This window comes from Styela clava, chromosome 2 (assembly GCF_964204865.1).
Source record: "Styela clava chromosome 2, kaStyClav1.hap1.2, whole genome shotgun sequence".
Classification (NCBI taxonomy): Eukaryota; Metazoa; Chordata; class Ascidiacea; order Stolidobranchia; family Styelidae; genus Styela; species Styela clava.
In genome coordinates, this window is record NC_135251.1 from 26379432 (window position 1) to 26402838 (window position 23407).

Here is a 23407-nt window from a genome sequence, read left to right on the forward strand (position 1 = left end):
AAGTTTTCAGTCCTATGACTGTATTATGCGTTCCTTACTTTCCTAGAATCTTGTTTATTACTCACAAAATCATTTCAATTTTATAATTCAGTACAAAATAAAGAATGATTGTTAAATTTGATTATCAGGTTCTCAGGTTTATACTTAAACAAGGTCGCTCAATAAAGGAGAATTTTTAAATGATTAGTTCAAGTTTAATCTGAAGCGATGTTACTGAGACTATACATTGAACTTAATTATATTGGAAATTTCGAAAAATCACAGTAGAAATACAAAACCAATTTTAACTATGATTTATAACTGTAAATAATTCGCAGACAGGCATCAGTAATCTTCCTAGAAAAACTATCCATCGCTGAACGTCGATCATGTATGAATCGCGTATCGCGAAAACAAACGTTTTCTCTGTCTACTACATAAAAACACCTCCCTTCAATTGATGTGTATTCTGTTGTGGAATAAAACACCACCCGATGAAATGTGCCTGACTTTCGTGGACATCTTTTCAATAGCACTGGCATTGTTACAACATTTTCATTGTACCGCTTCACGCAACTCAGTAACAGAGGCGAGTCCCGGTGAGTCGACTGATACATATAATTGTGAATAACAAGACTTATCGTTGACATAAAATATGCCAGGTGGTGGATTGGAATCGTTTATTCAGGTGAATAATAAAATTTTGGTAAAATTCAGGTAAAATTTTGGTTAACTAAAATTAAAAATATACTGGACGATGTACAATGCAGCATTTTCCTGAATAATCATATTATTTAGAGTTCTTCAGGCAGTTGTTCTGTACTATACACAGTTTGTATGATGTATCCATAGTATTTTATTTTAGGACGTGTTGTCTACATTTGAAAGGGTATGCACTGCTAGGATAGATTAGTAACAAGAATACTATGTTCTAATTGGAGTTTTTGAGGTTATCAAAACAGCATACAAAAAATAATAAAATTTTAATTTTTTCAAACATTCTAAAAATCAACTCAAATTTCTTTTTCTAACTTGTGAACTGATTGTCGTTCAATTCTAAATGTATATTTACTGAAGTCAGTGTCAATATAGTGAATGTCATAGATTGCAGTGTTGATTCAAAATCCTCAGATGTTATTACGTGATGTTCACATCACACGCCTCATAGAATATCGATCAAAAAATCAACATTTCGTCTCACCCCCTCGGAGATTAGCTGTTGCACACTATTATTAATATATGTACTCATATTTGTATTTTATGAATAATGCTTCTATTCGCATATTCAATAAGAGATAACGATGGAGTAGGTACATCGAAAATAGGTGACAGTTAGACAAAAATTGAGATGCGAAAATGATTGAAGCATTCTAAATCACGATATTGAAATTACTATCCCAAATCCCACTATTATCGGGTATTTTGTGTTATTTCTTCTAATATTAGGAGGGTGCAATTTTCTATTAAAAAAGGAATATTATATTAACAGTGTGAGTTTAATTGGATAACTAAATGCTATTCAATTAATAATTTTTGGCAATGTATAGAATGAACAAGCATGCACAATTTTCAATTATCATGAAACTTTTTCCTAATCCGTATATATATATGTTCAAATATCTAGAAATTAGAAGAGTGCATTTTTGTGTTTCACGATTGTCCGCATGCTCATCGATCACAAAAATAATTTCCTTAGATATGTGATGATTAATTACAACCTTGGATATTAGATAAATATCTTTTTGATAAGATCTACGAATTTCTCCTAAAATCGGTAAATTTTGGTTTATAATGGCCTAATGAAACATATCAGCACTGCATTGATCGCGCCCGTAGGCATAATTTATTTCAATCATGCGAGGCAAGGCCGTTTGTTGTGGCGACTAAATTTCATGAATGAACGTGACGTTCGTTAATAACTGCTATTAAGCTTATCGGGGGATAGATAAAAAGAGGAATAATAAAAAGATATGCCCTCACGCGACCATAAGCGCATTTTTCTAAAATGCTACTATTTGTGGATTTTGTAATATTCTTTGTACAACGAATTCGTGTTCTGCATTGTGGCATGATAATCTAATTCTAGAGGGTTCAGTAAAACCTATTCGTAATATATATATATAATTTATTTTTTTTCTATCTTCATATATATATTTGTTTTGAGAGTGTTTGTTGTTTACAGACTAAAATATATCCCACTGCTACCACGAATGAAGCTGACCACGTTGTACGAAGAGCGCTTGCAATGTGCCGGCTATGTTATGAAGAGATTGGCGATGGGGTAGAACAGGTAGAACTTTTTGGTGTATTACTAACCGCAATATATATATTAATTATAAAAAAGTGAAATGTTGTCCTCTTTTGCTCATTTCATTTCGACGAGCGCTTTGATTTCATAATGAGGGAACTATCAGGCATATTTAATATAATATACAGTATATAACAAACTCCATTTGCTTCCGTGTCACTTACAAATATTGCACTCTCTCGACGCGCCACCCGACCCACCAAGTGGTACGCAACCAAAGTCTAAACTACTAGAACAGGGGATCTCAAACGGTGCCGTAGACAATTTTTTAGTGGACGTAAAGCTAACTTAAAATATTCGTTAGATTTGATCTTGCATGCCCTATTTTGGATATTTGCATTTCTTTATTTTGTATATTTACGTTCCATCCACGTATTTTCAACGCGTTAATTAAATAAAGCATATTTTCGCCTTACTATCTGTTTTTGAGGTGGGGCGACATTTGACAAATTCTAAAAGGGGCACGGCTCAAAAAGTTTGAGAACCACCGTACTAGAACATTCGACTAGCAGCAACTAACGATGGACAATACTTTTGACTTCGAATTCTGGTAACTTTTGGTACACAGAAATGTTGCACTCCAACTTTAGGATGTTTGGACATTTTGACAACAACGATTTGTGAATTTGGTTCCCAGCTACGAGAAGTTTAGAAATACGTGTTCGACACCGATACCAGTAAAACGTGACTGCTTCATTCAAACCCTGCTGCCATACATCACCCAAGTGTAAGGCTAAACAAACCATAATAATTTGCACCCACCATTTTCTAGGTTGCTGAGAAGCTGAAGGAGAATGTGGGGCCGCATTGGAAGGAAGAGTATGCTGCTAGAAACGCTGAAGAGCCGAGAATGGAAAAAACAAACATTCGAGCTAAAGGGAAATGAAATTTATCAAAATATATATTTATATTCGTTTTATGTTTAATTCTTTTTTTGCGCAACTTTATGCCGATAGCAGCGTGCGAGGAAAAGTAACATATTCATAAGCTGATCTGTCCCAGTAAATATATATATGGACTTCGCGAAAATTACAACGCGGCGTGTTTAATGTCTACTCTAGAAGATGAAAATTCGTTAGTGGTTTCATGTATTTTATCCTCAGTTTGCTAAGTTAGTTTTTTGTTATTTATTGTAATACAACGATTTTATTTGAACACAGAACTGGTCGAGCATAATAACATTAAAATGAGTTAAAGGTCAGTAATCAGTAATCAGTAATTTATTTTTTCACCATTCTAAAGCACACAATGTGAATACACAATACAAGAAATAGGAAATATGGTACCTTAGGGGCCAAGTATGAAGTATTAAGCGTGTAATGGTATGTAATGTTTAAATTGATAATATATATATATAAAGCAGTAGTTTTATCCTTCCTAATCATTTCTGAAGGTTCCAAATTTTTTAATAAAATTTTTTAGTTTGCCGGTATATTCGATCTCGGAATAGTTTCACTATACCAATTGCAGAAAAGTCGTTTATAGTATGGCGTGGTGAAAGATGAAAACGTGTTCGCCAACCACGAGATCGATGTTCTTCACATTAATGCTCTAGATATGTTTTGTTATCATGGATTACAAATGCCTGCCTCTTTCGTCGATAATTTCATACCACATTTCCGAATTGTAAGTTATTCCTCGATTAATGCTTTGCTGTCGGGTCGTTTTTGTCCCACTTTACAACGTCTTGTCCCGTCGTCTCGACTAGGGATGTAAGTTTCAGAATATCGAAGCGATTCGAATCAACGTCAATTCGAAGCGATTCGAAGCAATTTAAGAAAAGGGGGCTTGATTCTATTTAAAAAAAATTCAATAGATGACACAAGGCAATTGCACGACACAACGGCGCCGCCTTTATAACGACCAAAAGCGTTTATTATCCTCACGTTCACAGCTTTCCAAAGCCGTGACACTCCCAGAGTCGTTATATTTCATATTGGTGGCAGCTCTCGAGGAACCAATGGTTTCGCTCAATTTTGTTCGACTACCGCAAATGTTACAATGTTCCACAAATATTTTAAACGTTTCTTCAAATTATCTACATAATATTATTATAATAAAACATCATCGCTTTATACCTTATCAAAAACATGTCTGCGATGCTTCCCTGTAGCATTGCTTCTTTCAAAATCATGGCGCATACGGTACTAACTATAGCGTTCACCAATTGGATAAATTTTGAAGATCAATTTTAGAAGAAACAGTCGCTATACACGCGGTATTATTTGCAAACAGAATTGTATGTAAGTAAATATGTACCTGAGTATACATTTATGCAACAAAAAATAAATTTCAGCCGTAATATATTTGGTAGTTGATACATCCATGCAGTGTGTTTTTCTAGTAACTTTCTTAATTCTTTGGGCTCGTTATTGTTATTTTATCAAAATTTATACTATATTTCTTTCAAATTTGAAGAAATTCAACGATAATATGATGATATACTAAATAGAATCAGATTCGAAAATATTTGAATCGGAACATTGTGATTCTAAATTCGATTCGAAAAAAAATATTCGAAACTTACATCCTTAGTCTCGACCGGTCAGGCAAAAGTCCCGCTTTGGTTCTGAGCCAGCATAATACACGAACACTATCAATTAGCATGTACTCGTTACTGTTTTTGCTGTGTAGCGTACCTGTAGCCAACTTACTATAGGTGAATGCGACAGAGAATATGCGCAGGAACTCTCGATGACAATATGGCCAATGAAGACAGCGGGGATGGCTTTAAATGTAGGCCTATGTAGCAGGGTTGCCATATTGGCTTTTTTAAGGTCAAATTTGCCATTTTTGATTTTTTCAAACTTGTTTGGCTTCAGATTTTCCGTTTGGCGTTTTTTCTGGTTTTTTGAGTCTATTCTAGTGTCTATTATTAAAATCATGTGAAAAAAATATTTTGTGTGTTACAATAGCCTATTACCGCTAATTAATAGCCTATTAGTACTTAGCTACTTAACATTTGGATGTCCCCGAGCATCGATTTCCTTGTTACTTATCGATTTTAATCGGTAGGTATGCTGATAGGTATTTGTCTGCCTGTTTGTTTGTTCGTCTGTCTGTTAGATGCACGCGATATCTCACGAAAGCGAGATTGAATCTGCTCCAGATTTTGCATGTGCGTTCATCATATGTCGTACCAGAAGCCTGTTGATTTTGGATGAATTATGTAGTATAATTAGCTTTATATATAATAATTAAACATATTATAATTAAATTTATTAGTGATGGGACGCAAGGTGTCACTATGGAGTAAGAGCGCTGTTTTGGGGTATCCCTAACTTTCGATCGGTAAGTCTTCGGTCTCTGACCGATATTCTCGTTTATTACCTTAACGCTTAACCATGCCCAATAAGAAATAATTGCAGTTTCTGCAGCCGCTCTGATTGATGTTCAATTGATGCTCGTTTTTATAGTTTTGCATGATATTTGTCAGTTTTTAGTTCTGTTTCCAAAAATTAGTTGTATAACTTATATTCCATTATGCCTAATGTAGAGCTTCAGTTTAATTGCAGTAATCAAAATTTAGTCTCACGAACGATGTGGGGGGTACGTGGAATATGTTTTACACACAGTCTTCGGTTGAATTGTCTAGTATAGGGCTTCTTAAACTGGCGGTTGCGACCCCGCAGAGGGCCGCGCAATGAATTTTAGGGGTCGCAAAGAGTACACCAATATCACACAAAGTACTATATCTATTGTACTTTTCTAGACTTTCGATTTGAAACAGTCATTAATACTAGTGCAGAACACAAATATCACAATTTTGAGACAATACATAGGATCAGAAGAACAATGCCGACTTAACAGGGTTCACGGAAAATTTTTATATATCAGAATGCGTCGCGAGGTTAAAAGTTTGGGAAGCTCTAGTATAGTATAAAATCATAACCGGTAACATTGCGGGGACTTTCCTAACTTTTCCAAGTCCTGTAGCAATGATACATTCTTCATGATTCAGTTTCAACCTGAGTTGCAATACCAACTAATCCGAATCACGTGTCCAGTAAAAATATTGCAATGATAAGGTATAGAAAATTTTCCCGGGTTAAAGGTCGGGAAACAGCCATAGCCGATACATTTTGAGATTTGCTTGGAAGTTGGACCCAAAGTGACTATAACTGGTTTATAGTCACTTTGGTTGGACCGAATTCGCTGTTTAGGAGCTTATTCTCTCAACTTCACAAATCATTGGAACGGGCGCATCACTTACTACGGTACCGTAATCATCGAAATAATGCTCTGCTACAATACTGACAAAAAATAATGTATTGACATTCAGATACAAGCATGACTTTCGTTTATTTCAATGTTGGATTTGTTCATGATATTGAAATTTTTTCGTCAAGTTATTATGATATTACTCAGGTACTTGTACCGTAACAGGATTGGAGTCAGGAATCCTGCAAAAAAAGATACCAGTATATTGCTAAATTTGTCATTGAGGCCGCAATTCTTTATTTTATTAAGCAGGTTCAATAAAGTTCATAAAATAATGCCATCAACTGGAAAACAAGAGCAGATACGAATAAAACTGATATTTGAAAATGCTCCCCCAGAAATGCCATCCTCGTCAAAGTATATGATTTTGGTGAAGCCTGCAATTTGTGGAACTGTTCATGATTTGGAGAACTTAATCATTCGGAAGTTTGGATTTCCTAAAGGTGTAACGGTATCATTAACTTTGGATGGTTTTGTTCTTTTGTCTACTGAAGAAATCTTTATCCTTGATGATAATGATTGCGTCTCTGTGTCAATACTTTATGACATTCAAAAGAAACAGACAAAGAAAAGAAAACTTTGTTCAAATGAGGAAGAAACTAAATCAAAAACTGTGAAGACACATGAAAAGAGGAAGAAAAAAATCACCAAAATTGCTAAATTTAAAAAAGCATCAGGAAAAATCAAGCCCACAAAACGTAAAGCTGATACATCTGACACAAGTTCAACAGATAACGGTAATTGTAAAATAAATGGAATCAAATTGACAAATGGGTGCTCAAACAATGAGCCATCCCAAAATTCAATTAAAACAAAAAGTAAGATATTGGAAAATCAAAACAAGATTACAAATCAAAATATTCTTAAGCTTCAAATGGGTGAAGGTGGTGTAAAATCTCCAACGAATACTTCATTGTGTAAACATAGTTCAACCAATGAAAATATACATCTAGCAAAGGTATCAAAGAGTTTTTCACGACTCACGCCAAACTCTAATAAACAACACATGAACAATATTTCAGATAACAGCATTGCTAAGATAAATAATGATATTCTGCCAATTCCATCTCATAGTAAAGTTGCTGAGTTTAAGGCAACAGGTCATGTAACATTTTCAAGCAGTTCAGATTCAGAAATGGAAACAGATACACACAAACAGCATTCACAACAAGCAGACAATTCTTTGGAGGTCTGGTTAAAATCAGGGACTACACCAATACACAAAGAAGTGGTAATATCGAAAACTGGTTTGAAAAAACCTACAGATCCAGGAGTTTCTACAAATACTTCTGTGATATACGATAATCCTTCTCAAACAAATCCTAAAGAAACCAACAAATCTGATAATGACGAATATGAAAAACCCTCAAGAGACTATTCTACACTTTTGCCATCGACATGGCCACCACGCATTGGCGATATAATTGCATATAAATTATTAGAAATGTCTGAAAACTATACTCCAGTTATATCAGAATACAAAGAAGCAAAAGTGATGGAAATTTATACTTCTGGTAAATCACCAATAGGGGTTGACTCTGTAAAAATGGACATTTTATGGCCAAAACATTCGCGCGATAAAAAGAAAACTGGAAGATTCGAAATGGATTTGAGTGATGATGAACCTGATGATATGACCAATGAACAATTATTAGAATGGCAAGTGATGTTAGAACCACGCAGGATTGATTGAAAGTCATAAATATCTATTCTAAAATCTTATGGCGACTTTCTGTACTATCAAAAACTTTTGTCTTTAGTAGTCATGTTCCATGTGCAAGCTTAGTCAACTTTGATATGAATACTCGATCAATTAAACATTACTATCAAAGTATTCTTGCCTATTTTATGTCGATTCTTTTTCATATGGATCATTAAAATTCAGTTGCGTTTTCTTTCTTAAACTTTAAGACTGCAGTACTTTATAGATGATTTGTTCATTTTTTAAAGATCATACCATTCAGATAATACAAACACAAAACTCTTTAAGTTTATAATTAGATCATCGCCTATAATACTGTTAACAAATCATACTCCATGGGTAAAATAATATTCTCTCTTATTCAGGGAATTTTGCCATTGCACGTGTAAATGCATAGAGAAAGATAGTAAAGAAGCTCATGCGTTGCTAAGGTGTATTTAGAAATTAACATTTTGTTTCTTTGGCATAGCCAAATGGATGAATTTGAACCCTACCATTGAAATATGATGAGTGTCATTTGCATAAGTTAGCTTCATAAAACTACGAATGGCAACTGTACAACATCTCTTTTCAACAAAATTAATGAGTCATTGGATGTCATATTGTCACACCAATGCTTAACACTTGATTCCACACTATTTTGAAGGCAACTTGGATAAGAAAATGAAACATATTCCTCATTACTCTCATGATCAATAACTTTGAAAATGGTGAGAAGAACCATTTCAAGGCAATTGCTCTCATTTATGTTTGCCTTGAAAAAGTATATTGTGGGATAGCCCAATATACATCCAAATAGAGTACAAAGATTTGCTTGAGGGTGCAATGCGACTATACATGATTTGGCATCTGGAGTGTTTGGTAATTCATATAACTTGCAGTAAATGGTTTGGCATGACTGTGCAATAAGCACAAGGTCTTCATTGTTTGCAATAGTGGGTTCCAAATTTGTTTTACTAATGTCTATAAAAAGGGGAAAACCTTTTGATTTAGCTTTGGAGTGTATATTTAGATGCGTGAAAATGGATTCTAAGTGTGATGCACAGGTCTTGACATTCACTATTAAATTGTGACCTTCCAGTGATAGTATGCAAATACATGATATGTTATACGTTGTGGCAGAATTAGGGTTCGTTCGAATTTTTTGAAGTAATTCTTTTAGGTGTTCCACGTCTGTGACCAGTTCTGGTATGTATGCCGGTCTGGTTCCGCAATAAATCCAATGAAGATTTTTCAGAAAACACAAGATGGAGGAAGTCTGTGGTATTTGCTGATTTCTTTTCCTTTTTTGCATTAAATATCTTCGGACAATGGTCACATTGTCGGCCATTTCAATGTCTTAAAATCAAGCAGCAGCACAACTCGAAATCCTACAATTAAAACGTCCTCAGCAACGGCGTAACATTTTCTACGACGTACAATTATATCGGTATATTAACCATCATCGACAACCTCTATTTGTAGAGTTCAGCCGCCAATGTTAGTTTTTGAAAAGTGCGGCCAAATCTTTTCTTAAACGCTCTAATCGGAAGTTTCTTTGTTTGAACATTACGGTATGACAGATTTACCCTCAGATTTGTTTACTTTTTTGCACACGTGACTTCGCGTATATTAATTTAGAACTCTGCGATTGTTACTTCGTAACATCTGTTGAATTGGGATGTGCAATTTAAAATTATCCCAGTATCTTAGTTACCACCGTAAAAGTGTTAAACAGAGCGGAAAACAGCGGGTTGCCTAATCCGTGAATCAATAACGCGAATTTAGATATCAAATGTTTATTGTACGAGATATCGTTCCGCATCGTCAGTCAGTACAGGGTTAAAATCTAGGGCAATCAATTCTCTTCCTTGCAGAGAATAGCGTCATTCGTCGTTAAGCTCTCGTCGCGTTAAAACGTTAGTTTGTCCTTGAAATTAGAATGCTGGTTTACGCTATTGCAGCTATTTTGGCAGTTTTTGTATATTTGAAGTTTATTCGTAGATCTCCAGAAGATTACGAGATACTGTCGAAATATTATGGAGATAGATGCTGGACCAAGGAAGATGAAATTGTTGATACCTCCATCCGTCCCTTCAAGATTGACGTTAGTGATTCAGAAATTGAAGATTTGAATGAGAGACTGGATAACGTGAGGTGAAATATGCTTTGTTTTATAACATAATACTTGTCATAATAACAACTCAGTAAAGTTGATGTCCAAAGACGAACTTATTTGCTTAATATAACTAATAAAATAGCAGCCGGAAATAGAAATTGAGGAAAATTACAATATACTATGATATACCAGTGTAATGCCATATTCAATGTCTGGTGTGATTGTCCGTTATTAGATGCAACAAAAAATAAATTCTGAAATGTGCCCTAGTCATACTGTATTTTGTTTTTTATGTAGACATGTATTGGTTTCTCGTGACTGTTATCATTGTTAAACTTTTATAGATTTCCTTCTCCATCCCTTGAAGACACAAAGTTCACATACGGTGTTAATCAAGAATTCATGAAGAAATTTGTCGACTATTGGAGGAATTCATATTCATGGAGAGAACAAGAAAAATATCTCAACAAATATCCTCATTTTAAAACAAGAATAGAGGGACTGGATATTCATTTTGTTCACTTCAAACCTAAAACAATGTCAACTCTAAATCAGGTTAGTGCTACAAATTTTTGTATGATCCCCGCACAACTTTTATTTGTTCTACAAACTTAGATTTTAGTTTTGATTCCAAAGTTTATTATTGCACAATATTTTTTACTTGCTCAAAGAATGGTTCTCCTATAACAGGGATGGGTAAATTTTTTTGCAAGGCCCACCTTCACAAAATTGTTTTTGCAAATATTCCATTAGAAATTTCACTTTGATGTCACAGTTACTATTCATATTTGCTATAATAGTGTGAAATGAGGAATGACGTTGTTCAACCAGAGTTGGAAATTATTAATAGTTTTAACAGTTCAAGGTTTACTCTAAATATTTTAAATAAAATTCAAATATGATCTAAATTTTGTATGTAGTGTAAGATATCTTCACAATTTCTCCCAGGAGCAGGCTGTAGTTTGCCATTCCCTGTTCAATACTCACTTAGAACTGATGGAGACTCATTTTGAGCTTGAGCTTGATTTAAGCAAGACATCAATAAAAACTTAGTAATATCTAACCAAATAACTTCATACTTCACTATGACATTGACAATTGACATGACAGCTGCTTTGTAGCCTCCAGTGTTTTTTTCAATCCTTTAATCGAGATTTTGCTTAATATGCCTAGGTATAATATTGATGATTGTATTAATTAATTTCAGCCCAGACCATTGATGCTGCTGCATGGATGGCCAGGATCATTTCTGGAATTTTTTAAAATGATCCCAATGTTAACTGATCCAACTTCACATGGTGGAAATGAGACTGACTTGTTTGAAGTTATCATACCTTCAATACCAGGATATGGATTTTCGCAAGCTTCAGAAGTCCAAGGTACGTATTGATATTGGCAAACTGAGACTGTTCGCTTTTGTTGATCATTATTATAAAACAATTGTATTGAGTTTTTAACAAAATTTGTATTTTACATTCACTTTGTTTTGTTTCTAGGTCTGGGCAGTCTGAATTGCGCAAGAATATTTCACAAACTGATGCTGAGGCTAGATCACAAGAAATATTATGTACAAGGAGGAGATTGGGGCTCTGTGATAGGAAGTAACATGGCCATGCTTTACCCAAGGTGAGTGTTTGTAATTAGATGTAGCTGAAGACGATTACTGATAAACATTTTTTTGTGAAAATTCTCAATAGCAAGTTGATAATTTATTTTGTTTTTATTCACTGTAGTTTTGTTACTTCCTTTATACTCATGCGTATAGCAAAATCAAAGTCTTCTGAAACTCAGTCGTTCATCGTTTCATGATTTATTTAGTTTTGTATAAACTCAGGAAAATTATATATACTGTATATAAATGTATTTAATAATCGTCAATGGTGAAATTTTCTCAGTGAATAAGTGATCAGTTTTGACCCTATTTCTTCAAATTTTTGCTAATATTTTCACAAAACATTAAAAGAATGATTAATTTTTAGTGCTGTTAAAGGATATCATTTCAACATGATAAATGGTGGTCGAAATCCATTGACAGTAGTGAAGATGTTGATTGCCTCTTTTGCACCCAATCTCTTTTTTGACAAGGAAGATGTCAAAGCTAATTTTCCTGTAAAGAATCTATTTATAAAGTTATGGAAAGAATTTGGATATCTTCATCTTCAAGCAACAAAACCAGATACTGTTGGTATGTTGTAGCAAGGCTTGTTTTTGTTTTCCCTATTAATTAAATTGAACAGTGTTGAAATTGAAATAGGGACTGGAGAGCTGAAGCCATGGAGCCTCGCCATTTTGATGGAACTGGAGCCAAGCTTGACTTATCTGATGGAACTCGATCTGAGCCGGCGCTACCAAAAAGTTCAATGTCTCTATCTCCTGACCATCTAATTACTTTTTCTCATTTGTAATTTTCTAATACTATATACCAGGGGTGGCCAACCTGCTTTCGACCGCGATTGACTAAAATCTTCAAAATAGATCGCGATCGGTAATAAGGTTCTACACTAAAACGAATGGGCACTGAATGTGCAGATAACTGCACACAAGCATACAAAAAATTCCACAGTTGCCCATTAGAAGTCTTTGTGGGCACTTTATTATTAAAATCGACACAAAATTGTTATTTTTTATGTTCCATTTAAGTTGTTGATTTGATTATTTAATTGTACCCGGAGTAAATGTTTCATCATTTATTTAAGATTTATTTAAATAAGACAATCCAGATAAAGGGCTTGCCTAATTTTTAGTCGTAAGTGTTTAAAAATTCTTCAATAAACCTTGCCAAGTATTATCCAAACAGCGAAAAATAATTATTCTCAAACCATGAATATTACATGACTGCTCAAACTTTAGTATCTAATTTACAATTTCCTCCAAAAGCGATTCTTCGCTCGCTTAGAATCAGAACGAATTGGGCATTTTGATGCCACTTCTACCATTGCGAATAAAATTTATCACACTACTCTTGGAATTGACAATAACTTTTGCATACTGCGAAAGTTATTGTTGGATCGTTTGTCAGTTTAGTCTAGAGTCTAGACACGCGATATTCGACACTTCATTTTTTAACCTTGGCAGAGGAAACACTTGCATTTGTTACGTAATAATATGCGTTATCGGGCTTGCCCAGACTCAAATACTGTATATTGTATTTTGTGCACGTAAAGTACTGTATTCTTCCTGTTGTAAAACACACAACTGGTTTGAGGCAATTTTCGGGGGTATTTCAATAAAATTCACTCAACATCAGACGCGATCGACTGCTCGAGACGTGGCGATCGACCACGATAGATGTGTTAGCCACCCCTGCCATATACAAACAATATAATCTATCCTTTTCAATTCAAAAATCCAATTTCTAATATTAATTTATAGCCAAATTTATATATCTAAAACTTTAATAAAGATTAATTTTAAGTTTGGAATAATGTTTCATGGTAGTCATACCAAAAATATCAATGACTGTAGAGCAAGAGCTGTAGTTCAGCTCAGATTTTTAAAAAGGGGAACTCTCCAGAGCTATTGTGATTTCTAATCAGCCTCCCCAGCCCTGGTTGACGTACATTCAATGTGACATACTTTATTGTTTTAAGGATTTGCTTTGTCTGATTCCCCTGTGGGACTTGCTGCTTATATAGTGGAAAAATTTGCTGTTTGGACCGATCCTGATAGTGTGTGAGTTTTTTAATTATTTAGATCACTTTTCAAATGGGTAATAATATGCAAAGATTTCTTGTACATCTGGTGTCACTTCATGGTATAGGATAGGACATAGCTTCTCAACTGGCGGTCCACGGGTCCAAATTGGGACCTTTCGAGTATTTGATTTAGTTCGACCTAATTCTTTATTTTGAATCCTTGGCCCAACTTTGGAAGTTTCATTTCATAAAATAGTTTAATAGACTTTAATAGTAGGTTATTTTATAATTTGCTCATATTTGCACCAGACTATATATAAAAAGAACTGTAACGCTGAGGAAGCGCAGGTTTAAGGATGTCGAAATAGAATTTCTGGAAAGACTGAACCCCAATAATTATGAAGTTTTGTATGCGGACCTTTGGTAAAAATAGTTGAGTAGCCCTGGTATAGAGTACACATGTTTGAGAAGTTGAACACCGAACATTATTATGTTGTTGGTATTATTATCACAGAGCTATTGTGATATTATCCTCAGAAATAAAAGATTGAATACCTGTCCTAAACCTGTGTTCATTTTACCAGTTTAGGTATTTGCTTATTTTTTATCAGTGACAATGATGATGGCAATATTCCAAAACACTGGACATATGATGAACTCCTGAATAACATCATGATCTACTGGCTTTCTGGAAATGTCACTTCATCTCTGAGATTTTACAAAGAGACATTTAGTGATTTAATGATAACTAGAGAGTGAGAAATATTTTTTGAAATTTAGTGTAAAAATTTTCGTTCAGTACGGTAAATGAATTTAGCTGTTTTGTAGTGAGTTTGTTATATTCCTGATGTTTTTCTGTAGCTTTGAAACAGAGTTTGAATTAATGAGTTAGACTTGAAATATTAAACTTGAAATATTAAATTTGTCTCAGCTACTTGGGTTTTGTTAGTTCAGGTGGTCATGTAAAATATCTGCCATTGCCTATGATTGCATATAATGATATATGCTGATATTACCATTTTTCTGACTGTTATTTAAATATTTTTATAGCATCAAAGTTCGAGTTCCTGCTGGTTTTGCTGCATTTCCTAGCGAGGTTTTTCATGGAATGAAATGTGACATAGAATACAAATGTACTAGGCTTCTCTCTTACACTCGAATGAGGGAGGGAGGTCACTTTGCTGCATTTCAAGTTCCTCATGTGTTGACTGAAGATTTTCGACAGTTTGTGAGACAAATTGAGGTATGATTTCCGGTACTCTCGTGAGTCTCGTAGTGTGTGTACCAGGTTAGGGTTAGACCATAAATTTATTCCGTTTTTTTCTTATTTTAGTTATATTACGAGTTCGGGGACTGTCTGTGTTAGCCAAGTGAATATACCCGCTGCCCATAGGTTTTAGTCCTTTTACACAGCTTGATGTAAAGTAGGCGAACAAAATTAGTTACCTCAATATTGGTACACACACTTTTGGAGTCTGTGTATCTGATATTTTGGTCTGCATGAGCAATCAAATCCAGTCAAAGAGATATATGAACATATAGTTTCAAGTAGTACAATTTACATGGTCTCTGGGTGGCTGTTTTGTGACAAAATGTGATTTTAAGCTAGGTTGTATTGAAAAATTAATTTTGAATGAAATTTAGTTCAGTAATGACCCTTGAAGATCTTTTGACAATTGAAGTTTTAAATATGAGATTTTTCTGTGTGGATGTTTTAAGATATACAGGCTTATGTTGCTAGATGTGCCAGTTGGATTTAGGAACCTTAAAAATGGAACATGTTCAGTCCTATTTTAACATAATTGCTTAAATATATAATATTTTCTCATAGTTTCAGTGTCACCATGGATGACTTTTGCCAAAACAAGTGACGATAAAATATAATCTCCGCTCCCCAACATACAGCTAGCTAGCCTTTCTATACTTGTTTTAATTTTACCAGAGATGTGTATGAAATGTTTTTTAATTGTATTTAGAGGGTCGATCTGAGAGAAAAGATGGATGAATCCGAGTTTGCCCAAGACTATAAGCAGACTCAACTTGATAGATTTGAAACAAGCTGAACATCCATGGTGTCTACTGAAATTATTGATGCCAGATTTTATTGTGATTTTGCAGTGTTAATTCAATTATTCTTATGCAATTGTGACAAGTTCAATACTTTGTGGAAATCGAACCCAAGGATTGATTAGTGGTACTATTTCCCTAATTTAGCAATTTTTCACTTTTTCATCAGCTTTGTAGTGTGTTCAACACATGGCCAACATTCAAGAAACTACTATTATTATTGCAAACGTCTATATCAGTTGTTTTTTCACACATTTTTGATTTGGCTCATTTTAAGATAACAAATATAATCATAGAATCAAGTTACATATAATCAATGGCACAAAGGTTCCTTGGGAATTTCGAATGTTTTCCATGGTTCTATTCCACCAGAAAAATTTGAGAACCGCCAGTCCGTATACTAGATTTGTTGTCCGTTTGCTGTGAAATATGTTGTTTCAATGATCTCCTCGTGAATAGACGTGAGAATTCACTATTTTGATGTGTTGTGAATAATGTTCTAGTTAATGTGAAATCATTGTTTGATATATTGTATGTGTTAATTTCGTTGAAATAGGTTACTTCATTTGTGTGAAGAAATGCATATCAGCAAGCAGATCTACATATGGCAGCGGTGAATAGGATTGTGATAAGATTTGTGAGCGGATTTGTCATCGCAAGTAATTTGGAAAAATTAACAGGCATGTTATATTCATTTATCTCAACCTGTAAGTGAATGGGTGGCTGTGCTTATAGTGAGGCTATCATTTTCAGGGGATATGAGAATCCTGTCAAATGTTTTAAAGCGAAGGTTGTGCCGCTCTAAGGAACTGGTCGTTACTTCCCACGCAGACTAGATATATGCATAGATTGATATTCCTTTACCACGCTGCGTTTTACCATATTCATTTCTTTCGGTCTATATAGCCAGGTAGATCTGATTCCGTGCAAAGGCATGCCGTATCAAACGGGGTAGTTGCTAAACTGTGACATAAAGAAGCGGAGCGATTATCAAGGGTGATTGAATGGCAACATATTACCCCGACTAATTATCACTCGCTTTTTAAATCATATCGGGCGAAAGGCCCGGACTGAATTGACTATATCTCTATTGCCCATGGCTCTGAATAGATCAGCAAGATGTAGTAAACCATGATCTTGTCAGTCGGGTAATTCTTGGTTGCGCCTTCAAAGTTTAAGTCCAACATCGCCCTCAGCATTTTAGTGTGGGTTCTGTCTATTTGGCTTCTATTTTTTTGGTGAGAGAACATATATAGCAACAACCCCATAGCAATATTACGGCTCTTAAAAAGTTTCTGACCTGTTCCGAGAGGGCTAGTCGATTCAGTTCGCCCCAAGCCTCCTTGCGGTGTGATGTGAATGCCCTGATATTCGAAGTAACATCTTGTTTTTGCGATGTTTTGTGTTTCTATTCGACCGTTGTGCGGTAAGGGCATATATTCAGCTTTAGCTCTATTTATATGCGATTCCTTTATTGGTATGAAATTCTTTGAATACTAATGAAGGTTGGACTTTTTCTGCAAAATCATTCTCGGTATTCACAGGTGCCACAAAACCACAAAAGTTTTGTTTTAGATTCGACACCCATCGTTGGTATACTGCAGAATAAATCAGGAACTTTTATATGGGACATATTTCGAGCTTCACTCGTCACATCTGTCCATTAAGTTTTATGTGAGATATCAGACAAAAAAAGGTCGTAAAAGATTTACGCTTGCAGTGAATTCACGAAGGAGACAATCAAATTGGCGATTGGGAGTTATTGAAAACCCTTCTCATTACATATGTTTCGGGTCGGTGTTAGGGCTGGGCGTTTCGAAACACTGTTTCGATACGTTTCGAAACACTGATATGTCGAAACGGCGCTGTTTCGACTTCCGAAACGGACATTATGACGTCATAGCAATAACCATCTGAAATCAGTCAAAATATCATTCAGCGATGTCCAAGTCGAATTTCATATCTGAATTTATTTCGAATATCGCGACTCTCAAATATCGTTTTTAGTGTTTATAAAAATATTGAATATATTTCAACATAGTCGAGATAGTCTGGGTTACTGCGGCAATAAATCTAAAATCAAATTTTGTCGTAAATAATCTTTTTCACCCTTAGTTTCTATAGTGACCGAGCATGTCCTGCATTTGCCCCGTATGAACTAGCTCTGGAATATCATTTAGTATCTATCGCAGATTTTATTGTTACACTGCCGTCGTTAATATTAATATAGTTCAGTGCAAGTTTGCGGTATTAATTTATAAGCAATAATAAAAGCATAACAGTCGACGTGAAATACTCAAATCAGAACTGACTTGAAGAAAAATGAAACACGATTTTCAGTCTTAACTCTCCGTCATTGGTGGATGGAAATTTGTGAATTGGGTCGACTCATTTGATTACGACGATAATCGCGTTATAAGCAAAACAAACAGTCAAAATTTGTGGGGGGAGGGATAATTGTGGCGGAATTTAGCTTAACGATGTCGATGTCACGCTGACGATAAACAGTCACAACAAAAGTTAGCCGCGACAAAAATCCGAATTTATATTAATTTTACTGTTTAATTTAAATCATTTCTCTGGGCGCCTAGTTATAGCTAATTTCAATCAACGATAATATCATGAAAGCCCATTTCCTGTGTTCATGGAGTTAAGAATGTATTTGGAATTCAGATTCAAAGATATTTTTTTAAATGTATTAGTCAAGTATTCGGTTGTGGCTTGGTATTATGGCTCTCCTTGGTATTATTACCCCAGTGGATCACAAGGCTCTGTGACATCGGATAATATAGAAAATGATCCCAATTATTACATAAGATGAGGGCAGGGTCGCATTGATACGTTGAGAGGCCCCATGCTATATATGCTGCTTGTGAGCCCCATCTCTAACAATGACGTAATTCGTAATAATTATTCTGATGCCATTTGGTCACTGCTTTGTCATTAGCAAAAACCTTCATTGAATTATCATTATCGTTTCATGCTCTCGAATTAGCCTCCAGTGCTTCGTTTTTGTGGTTTTAATTCTTGAAAATATGTGCAATTATACATTAAATTCGATGGGTAATGATGGTTTTATTGTTTTTGACAAACGTGTGTTTCGTTTCGATTTCGTTTCGAAGGCAAAATTTCGTTTCGATTTCGAAACACCAGTGTTTCGAAAATGCCCAGCCCTAGTCGGTGTCACGACTTGAGTTGCTCAGGTATGTCCAATCCCAGAAAAAATATTTCATAGTAAGAATATTCACTCCCATCATATTCTATCATAATCGACGCACTACAACAGGGTCGTCCAACCCGTGGTCCGCGGAAGCATTTTAAGTTGCCCGCGCTGAATTTTCAGAATTGAATATAAAAAAAAATGAGAAAAACTATTTTTCGAGTGATGTAGTATACAAAGATGTGATACAACGATTTGTTTGATTCCCTGTAATCACAATCACATTGCTATACGACACTCCTCGAATCCCACCATGTTCATGACCTAGTGCTAATCTGATATTGACAGCAAGCGAAATCAGCTGGGGTAAAAAATCCACTCAAACATAGTTATTCAACTTTATTTAGGATTCTCTGCAACACAACGTTATTTTACAAAAGACGCCAACATGACAAAAATAACAAGGAAATAAATTGAAATTTAAAAATAAGATAATTAAACAAAAAACAGAAAAACGCAATAATACAAAAATTCATCTTAATATTATTCAAATCATATTCCACCAGGAATGTCCGATTTCAGCACCGACTGTGCAAAAATGACAAAAGGGCGATTTCTACAACGAAAAAAGCATTTATCGATAATTTAGGCATTTCAGAAAATATTCCTTATCGTTGAATAGAAACTTAAAAACATTCAATAACGTAGAATGAAAAATTTTTCCTTTAAATAAACATCTGTGTTAATAATATTCTTTGGACTATTTTGATTTTTTTACATTCGAAAACTCGCAAACACAATGCGCAAAAAGATGAAATTAAATAAAAATATGAAAAGAAAGAATAAAATGGTGATATGGGGGAAAGGCTGAGAATAGTGCCAACCGTTTCTCTACAGAAGCAAATCACAAAACCTCTCCTTTATCTATGATGATGTCAATACCCGGATACTTGTTTAAAGGGTACTCCCGAAGTACGTGCACCAAGATGTCGCACAACCTGAACCCTAACCTGGTACACAACCGGAGTTCAGGCTGTGCGCCATCTTGGTGCGCATACTTAAGGAGGTCCGTTTAAAGTTCTACTCCAAGATGAGATCGATTTTGAATACAATAATATTTTCGCAATGAATTGTTTTTTAATAACATACCGTACTGTATTTATAAAACATCTTTTATTTTGAAATTTACTATATGGACACTACTATATCCAGAAGCTGAATAAAAAGACAATTCGACAAATATGATTTTGTCAAGGACAATTTTCTGTGCTCGTTTATTATAGGAAAAGGGGTTAACAAAAATACATTTGTTGAGGAACATATTGAGTGGAAGTACGGCTTCACATTTACAAATCAAAGTAACGATGCGCCTAATACCAGTTTACGTGTGCTGCTAAATATCCTAAAAACAAAAGTTAATTTACTAAATTCCCCCAAATTTTTACATCTTATTACTATGTAATTAGGAATTTTTTACTTGAATTCAACTTAACAGCTTTAACAAAGGCAAGACTATGACAAAAATGCGCTTGATACTTATGGATTGCGGGGTACTATTCCACTAACGCAGCGGCATATCTGGTAAGTCAAGATTTATCCGCATGGTGGTAGTGATGATGATAATGATGAAAATGTTGTTCGCCTTTCCCTTTGGACTCGGGACTTGAAGAATTGGTCACGTGTTTTGACACAGGAGATGAATCAGACGAACATATTGCTGCTAAAACTGATTCTCCTGATATACCATGGTGGTAATGATGATGGTGGTAAATATTAGAAACGGAAGAAGCATTACCCGTTGAAGATTCTTGTAAGTTATTACTCTGTGAGTTTGTTTCAGTCATATTGTTTTTACAACTTGTAGGTAATTCGGTTGTCGTATGACGAATAACTGTTTTGTTATTCGATTCGATGTTCGATTTTGTGAATTCATTTCCCGAATCGCTGCTACTGTCATCGTCCGCTTCGTCGCTATCTCGACGTCTACCGGTAGCTCTGCACATTTCGTGCGCACCTTGACGTTGAAGCTCTTTTAATCTTAGATACATAGCCTCTTGAAAGTGTTGATCATACGGGGAAGCAAATCTTGGATCTTTTCTTCTGTTTTTGAGCATAGCGCTTCGAGGGTCGTTACCATGACAACGGAGGCGACGATCTCTGCTCTTAGAGTTTAATTTATCTTGATTAATTTGGCCGACATCTGGCAGAGTTTTGTGTCTCGTTCCACAAGAATCTTTATTTCCAAGTCCTTTCTTAATTTCTGCTGAATCTGAGTTTTCGTTGAAAGAATTCTGATTGAGTCCATTTAATTTGGAATATAGTTTTTCACGTTCCAATTTTTCTGACGAGTGAATCGGATGATGGTTTTGGTGTTCGCGGAATGATCGTTCTCGCGATCTTGAAATTTCTTTTATTTTGTCGTGATACTGATTGATTTGTCCTGCTTTCAGTTGAGTCGCCGACACATCGCTTCTGTGTCTCCTGCAAATAAGAAATTGAAAATAAAAACAACAATACAAGTCATAAAATTCAAATGTAATAACAACGTGGTCCATGGATGAATCTTGGATACCCTAAGATAGCTACTAAGCCCTAACCGCGCAAAGTGCAATTTTAGTTATATGTTCTAAATTTAGTTGATTTTGTCCAAGTAATGCTGAAATCAATGATATAGGCGGAATCGCGTCTACGTGGAATTTTGACTGACGCGAAACACGCGATATACCCGAATAACGCGTCAAAAAATTAAAATTGATTATCACCGAACCACGAACAAAAGTAAACTAAATAAATGACGTTTATCCACTATAGTTTCTCAACCAAATGCTATTATAGAAATAATCTTTTAGGTAAGATTTTACTGCTGCTATTTTTCATATATATTAGAGTTTTTCACCGTCGAGAGAAATTATTTCGGCTTAAGCTTGGAACGACCTTAATCCTTTTCTCTTTGTTCGTCAGAGTTTGGTGGGGCCTGTGAGGATTAGGCTGATTCATGTCGACGAGTTGTTGTGAGATTTGGGATAACTTACCACTTCTGTGCACTTAAATATTTTATATTTACAAAATATATTTCATTACGCATGGTCAAAAGAAGAATAGCAAGTTATAGGCAGATTTTGGGATGGCCCATGCTGTTTAAATAGTTAAGATTTAAAAAAGATAAAACAAGAGTTTTTTCAAATTGAGATGTGGAAAATTTCCCCATTAGTGATTTTACGCGGAAATGGAATGCTAATCACAGTCAACCTAAGCAAATCCGACCCGACCTTTAGACCAAATTGTAAACGCTAAAAATACCAGACCATCATCTTTTTGAAATGGATCCAAGTATATAGGTGAGGAGATTCGAAGAGAAGAATTTTAATGATATTTTTTTGGTTTTGCCTGATTATGAAAAACGATATTGTGCGAAAAAAGTGAAACGCTTATATAAATATATGTGTAATAATATTAAATTGTCGAAGTGGAACTACAGCAATTCTGATCAACAATTTTTCCCAAAATTTTCCAGGTGTAGTTAAAATATATTTAAATTAGCCTGGTCAACGTAGTAGGGAGAAGTGTAGCCGTTTACAACCGGGATGAAAAATGTTTGGCCGTGTACGTAAATAGGTTGGAAAAAGCCGGGCAGCAGCGCGGCGGGATCTGTTTTAACGCGACTTAGAGCGTCATCCTCTCAAATGCGCTCAACCAGCGTGCAAGGCTAAGTACACAAAAACTAATTCCCTGGTTAAACCACTTTTGTGAAAATAAATAGGAGTTGGTGTTAAATTCTACAGCAAGATCATCTTAGATCCAACATTAGGTGAATATAAAATATGCAATTTATCTTCATCCCATTCTTGGCCAGTGTGATATTTTATCGCGCAGAAAACTTGAAGGTAATTCGTGCTGAATATTCAAAGGGGCGACGTTCCTTTTTAATGAGAAGCGGTGAACGCACTTCCGCATACGCTATTATTGTTTTTCTGTTTCATTGTTTTTACAGTAAAAATATTTTAGCCATAAAATTTTGTCACAATTTTAGTCGGATGAACTCCCAAAATGCGCGCTTATAAAACTTGCTAGCGCCATTTTGCTTCTAACATCCAAAAATTAAAATTTTAGAACAACAATACCTATACAACAAATATCAACATTGGATGGTACATCCATTATATATGTTATTCGATTCCTATATACACAGACTCAAAATATAAATTTGAATCATGACATTTTCAACGAAAGGAAGAAC

At 34.9% G+C, this 23407-nt stretch overlaps 3 protein-coding genes and 1 long non-coding RNA gene across 4 annotated transcripts in view; 3 read left to right on the top strand and 1 right to left on the bottom strand.

Annotated features, from left to right (window-relative positions):
- The first annotated feature begins 507 nt into the window (after positions 1–507).
- LOC144419845 (uncharacterized) lies at positions 508–5418 on the top strand. The gene is made up of 3 exons (XR_013474309.1): positions 508–667; positions 2162–2269; positions 3060–5418. It is a non-coding gene; the product is annotated as an uncharacterized LOC144419845 (long non-coding RNA).
- Positions 5419–6376: 958 nt separating this feature from the next.
- Positions 6377–8600, top strand: LOC120335265 (uncharacterized). The gene has a single exon (XM_078109998.1). It carries the CDS (start codon positions 6597–6599, stop codon positions 8199–8201), a length of 1605 nt encoding a protein of 534 aa, XP_077966124.1. The 5' UTR covers positions 6377–6596; the 3' UTR covers positions 8202–8600.
- A 1429-nt stretch (positions 8601–10029) lies between these two features.
- On the top strand, positions 10030–16535 carry LOC120335264 (epoxide hydrolase 1-like). Its single transcript, XM_039402749.2, has 9 exons — positions 10030–10346; positions 10653–10863; positions 11516–11687; positions 11805–11934; positions 12288–12493; positions 13899–13980; positions 14555–14698; positions 14994–15186; positions 15920–16535. Exons 1-9 carry the CDS (start codon positions 10132–10134, stop codon positions 16004–16006), a joined length of 1440 nt encoding a protein of 479 aa, XP_039258683.2. The 5' UTR covers positions 10030–10131; the 3' UTR covers positions 16007–16535.
- A 3021-nt stretch (positions 16536–19556) lies between these two features.
- LOC120335263 (uncharacterized) overlaps positions 19557–23407 on the bottom strand; it is a 33950-nt gene continuing 30099 nt past the window's right edge. Inside the window, exon 8 of the mRNA XM_039402748.2 lies at positions 19557–21651. Coding sequence (XP_039258682.2) covers positions 20757–21651 — 895 coding nt within the window. The 3' untranslated portion in view covers positions 19557–20756. The remainder of the gene's footprint in view (positions 21652–23407) is intronic.

Excerpts from the sequence above, each read along its gene's own strand:
- LOC120335265 (XM_078109998.1), top strand. The coding sequence starts at position 6,597 with ATGTTGGATTTGTTCATGATATTGAAATTTTTTCGTCAAGTTATTATG.
- LOC120335264 (XM_039402749.2), top strand. The coding sequence starts at position 10,132 with ATGCTGGTTTACGCTATTGCAGCTATTTTGGCAGTTTTTGTATATTTG. Across the intron at positions 11,935-12,287 it reads ATGGCCATGCTTTACCCAAG|TGCTGTTAAAGGATATCATT; the intron begins GTGAGTGTTTGT and ends ATTAATTTTTAG. Across the intron at positions 13,981-14,554 it reads TGGACCGATCCTGATAGTGT|TGACAATGATGATGGCAATA; the intron begins GTGAGTTTTTTA and ends ATTTTTTATCAG.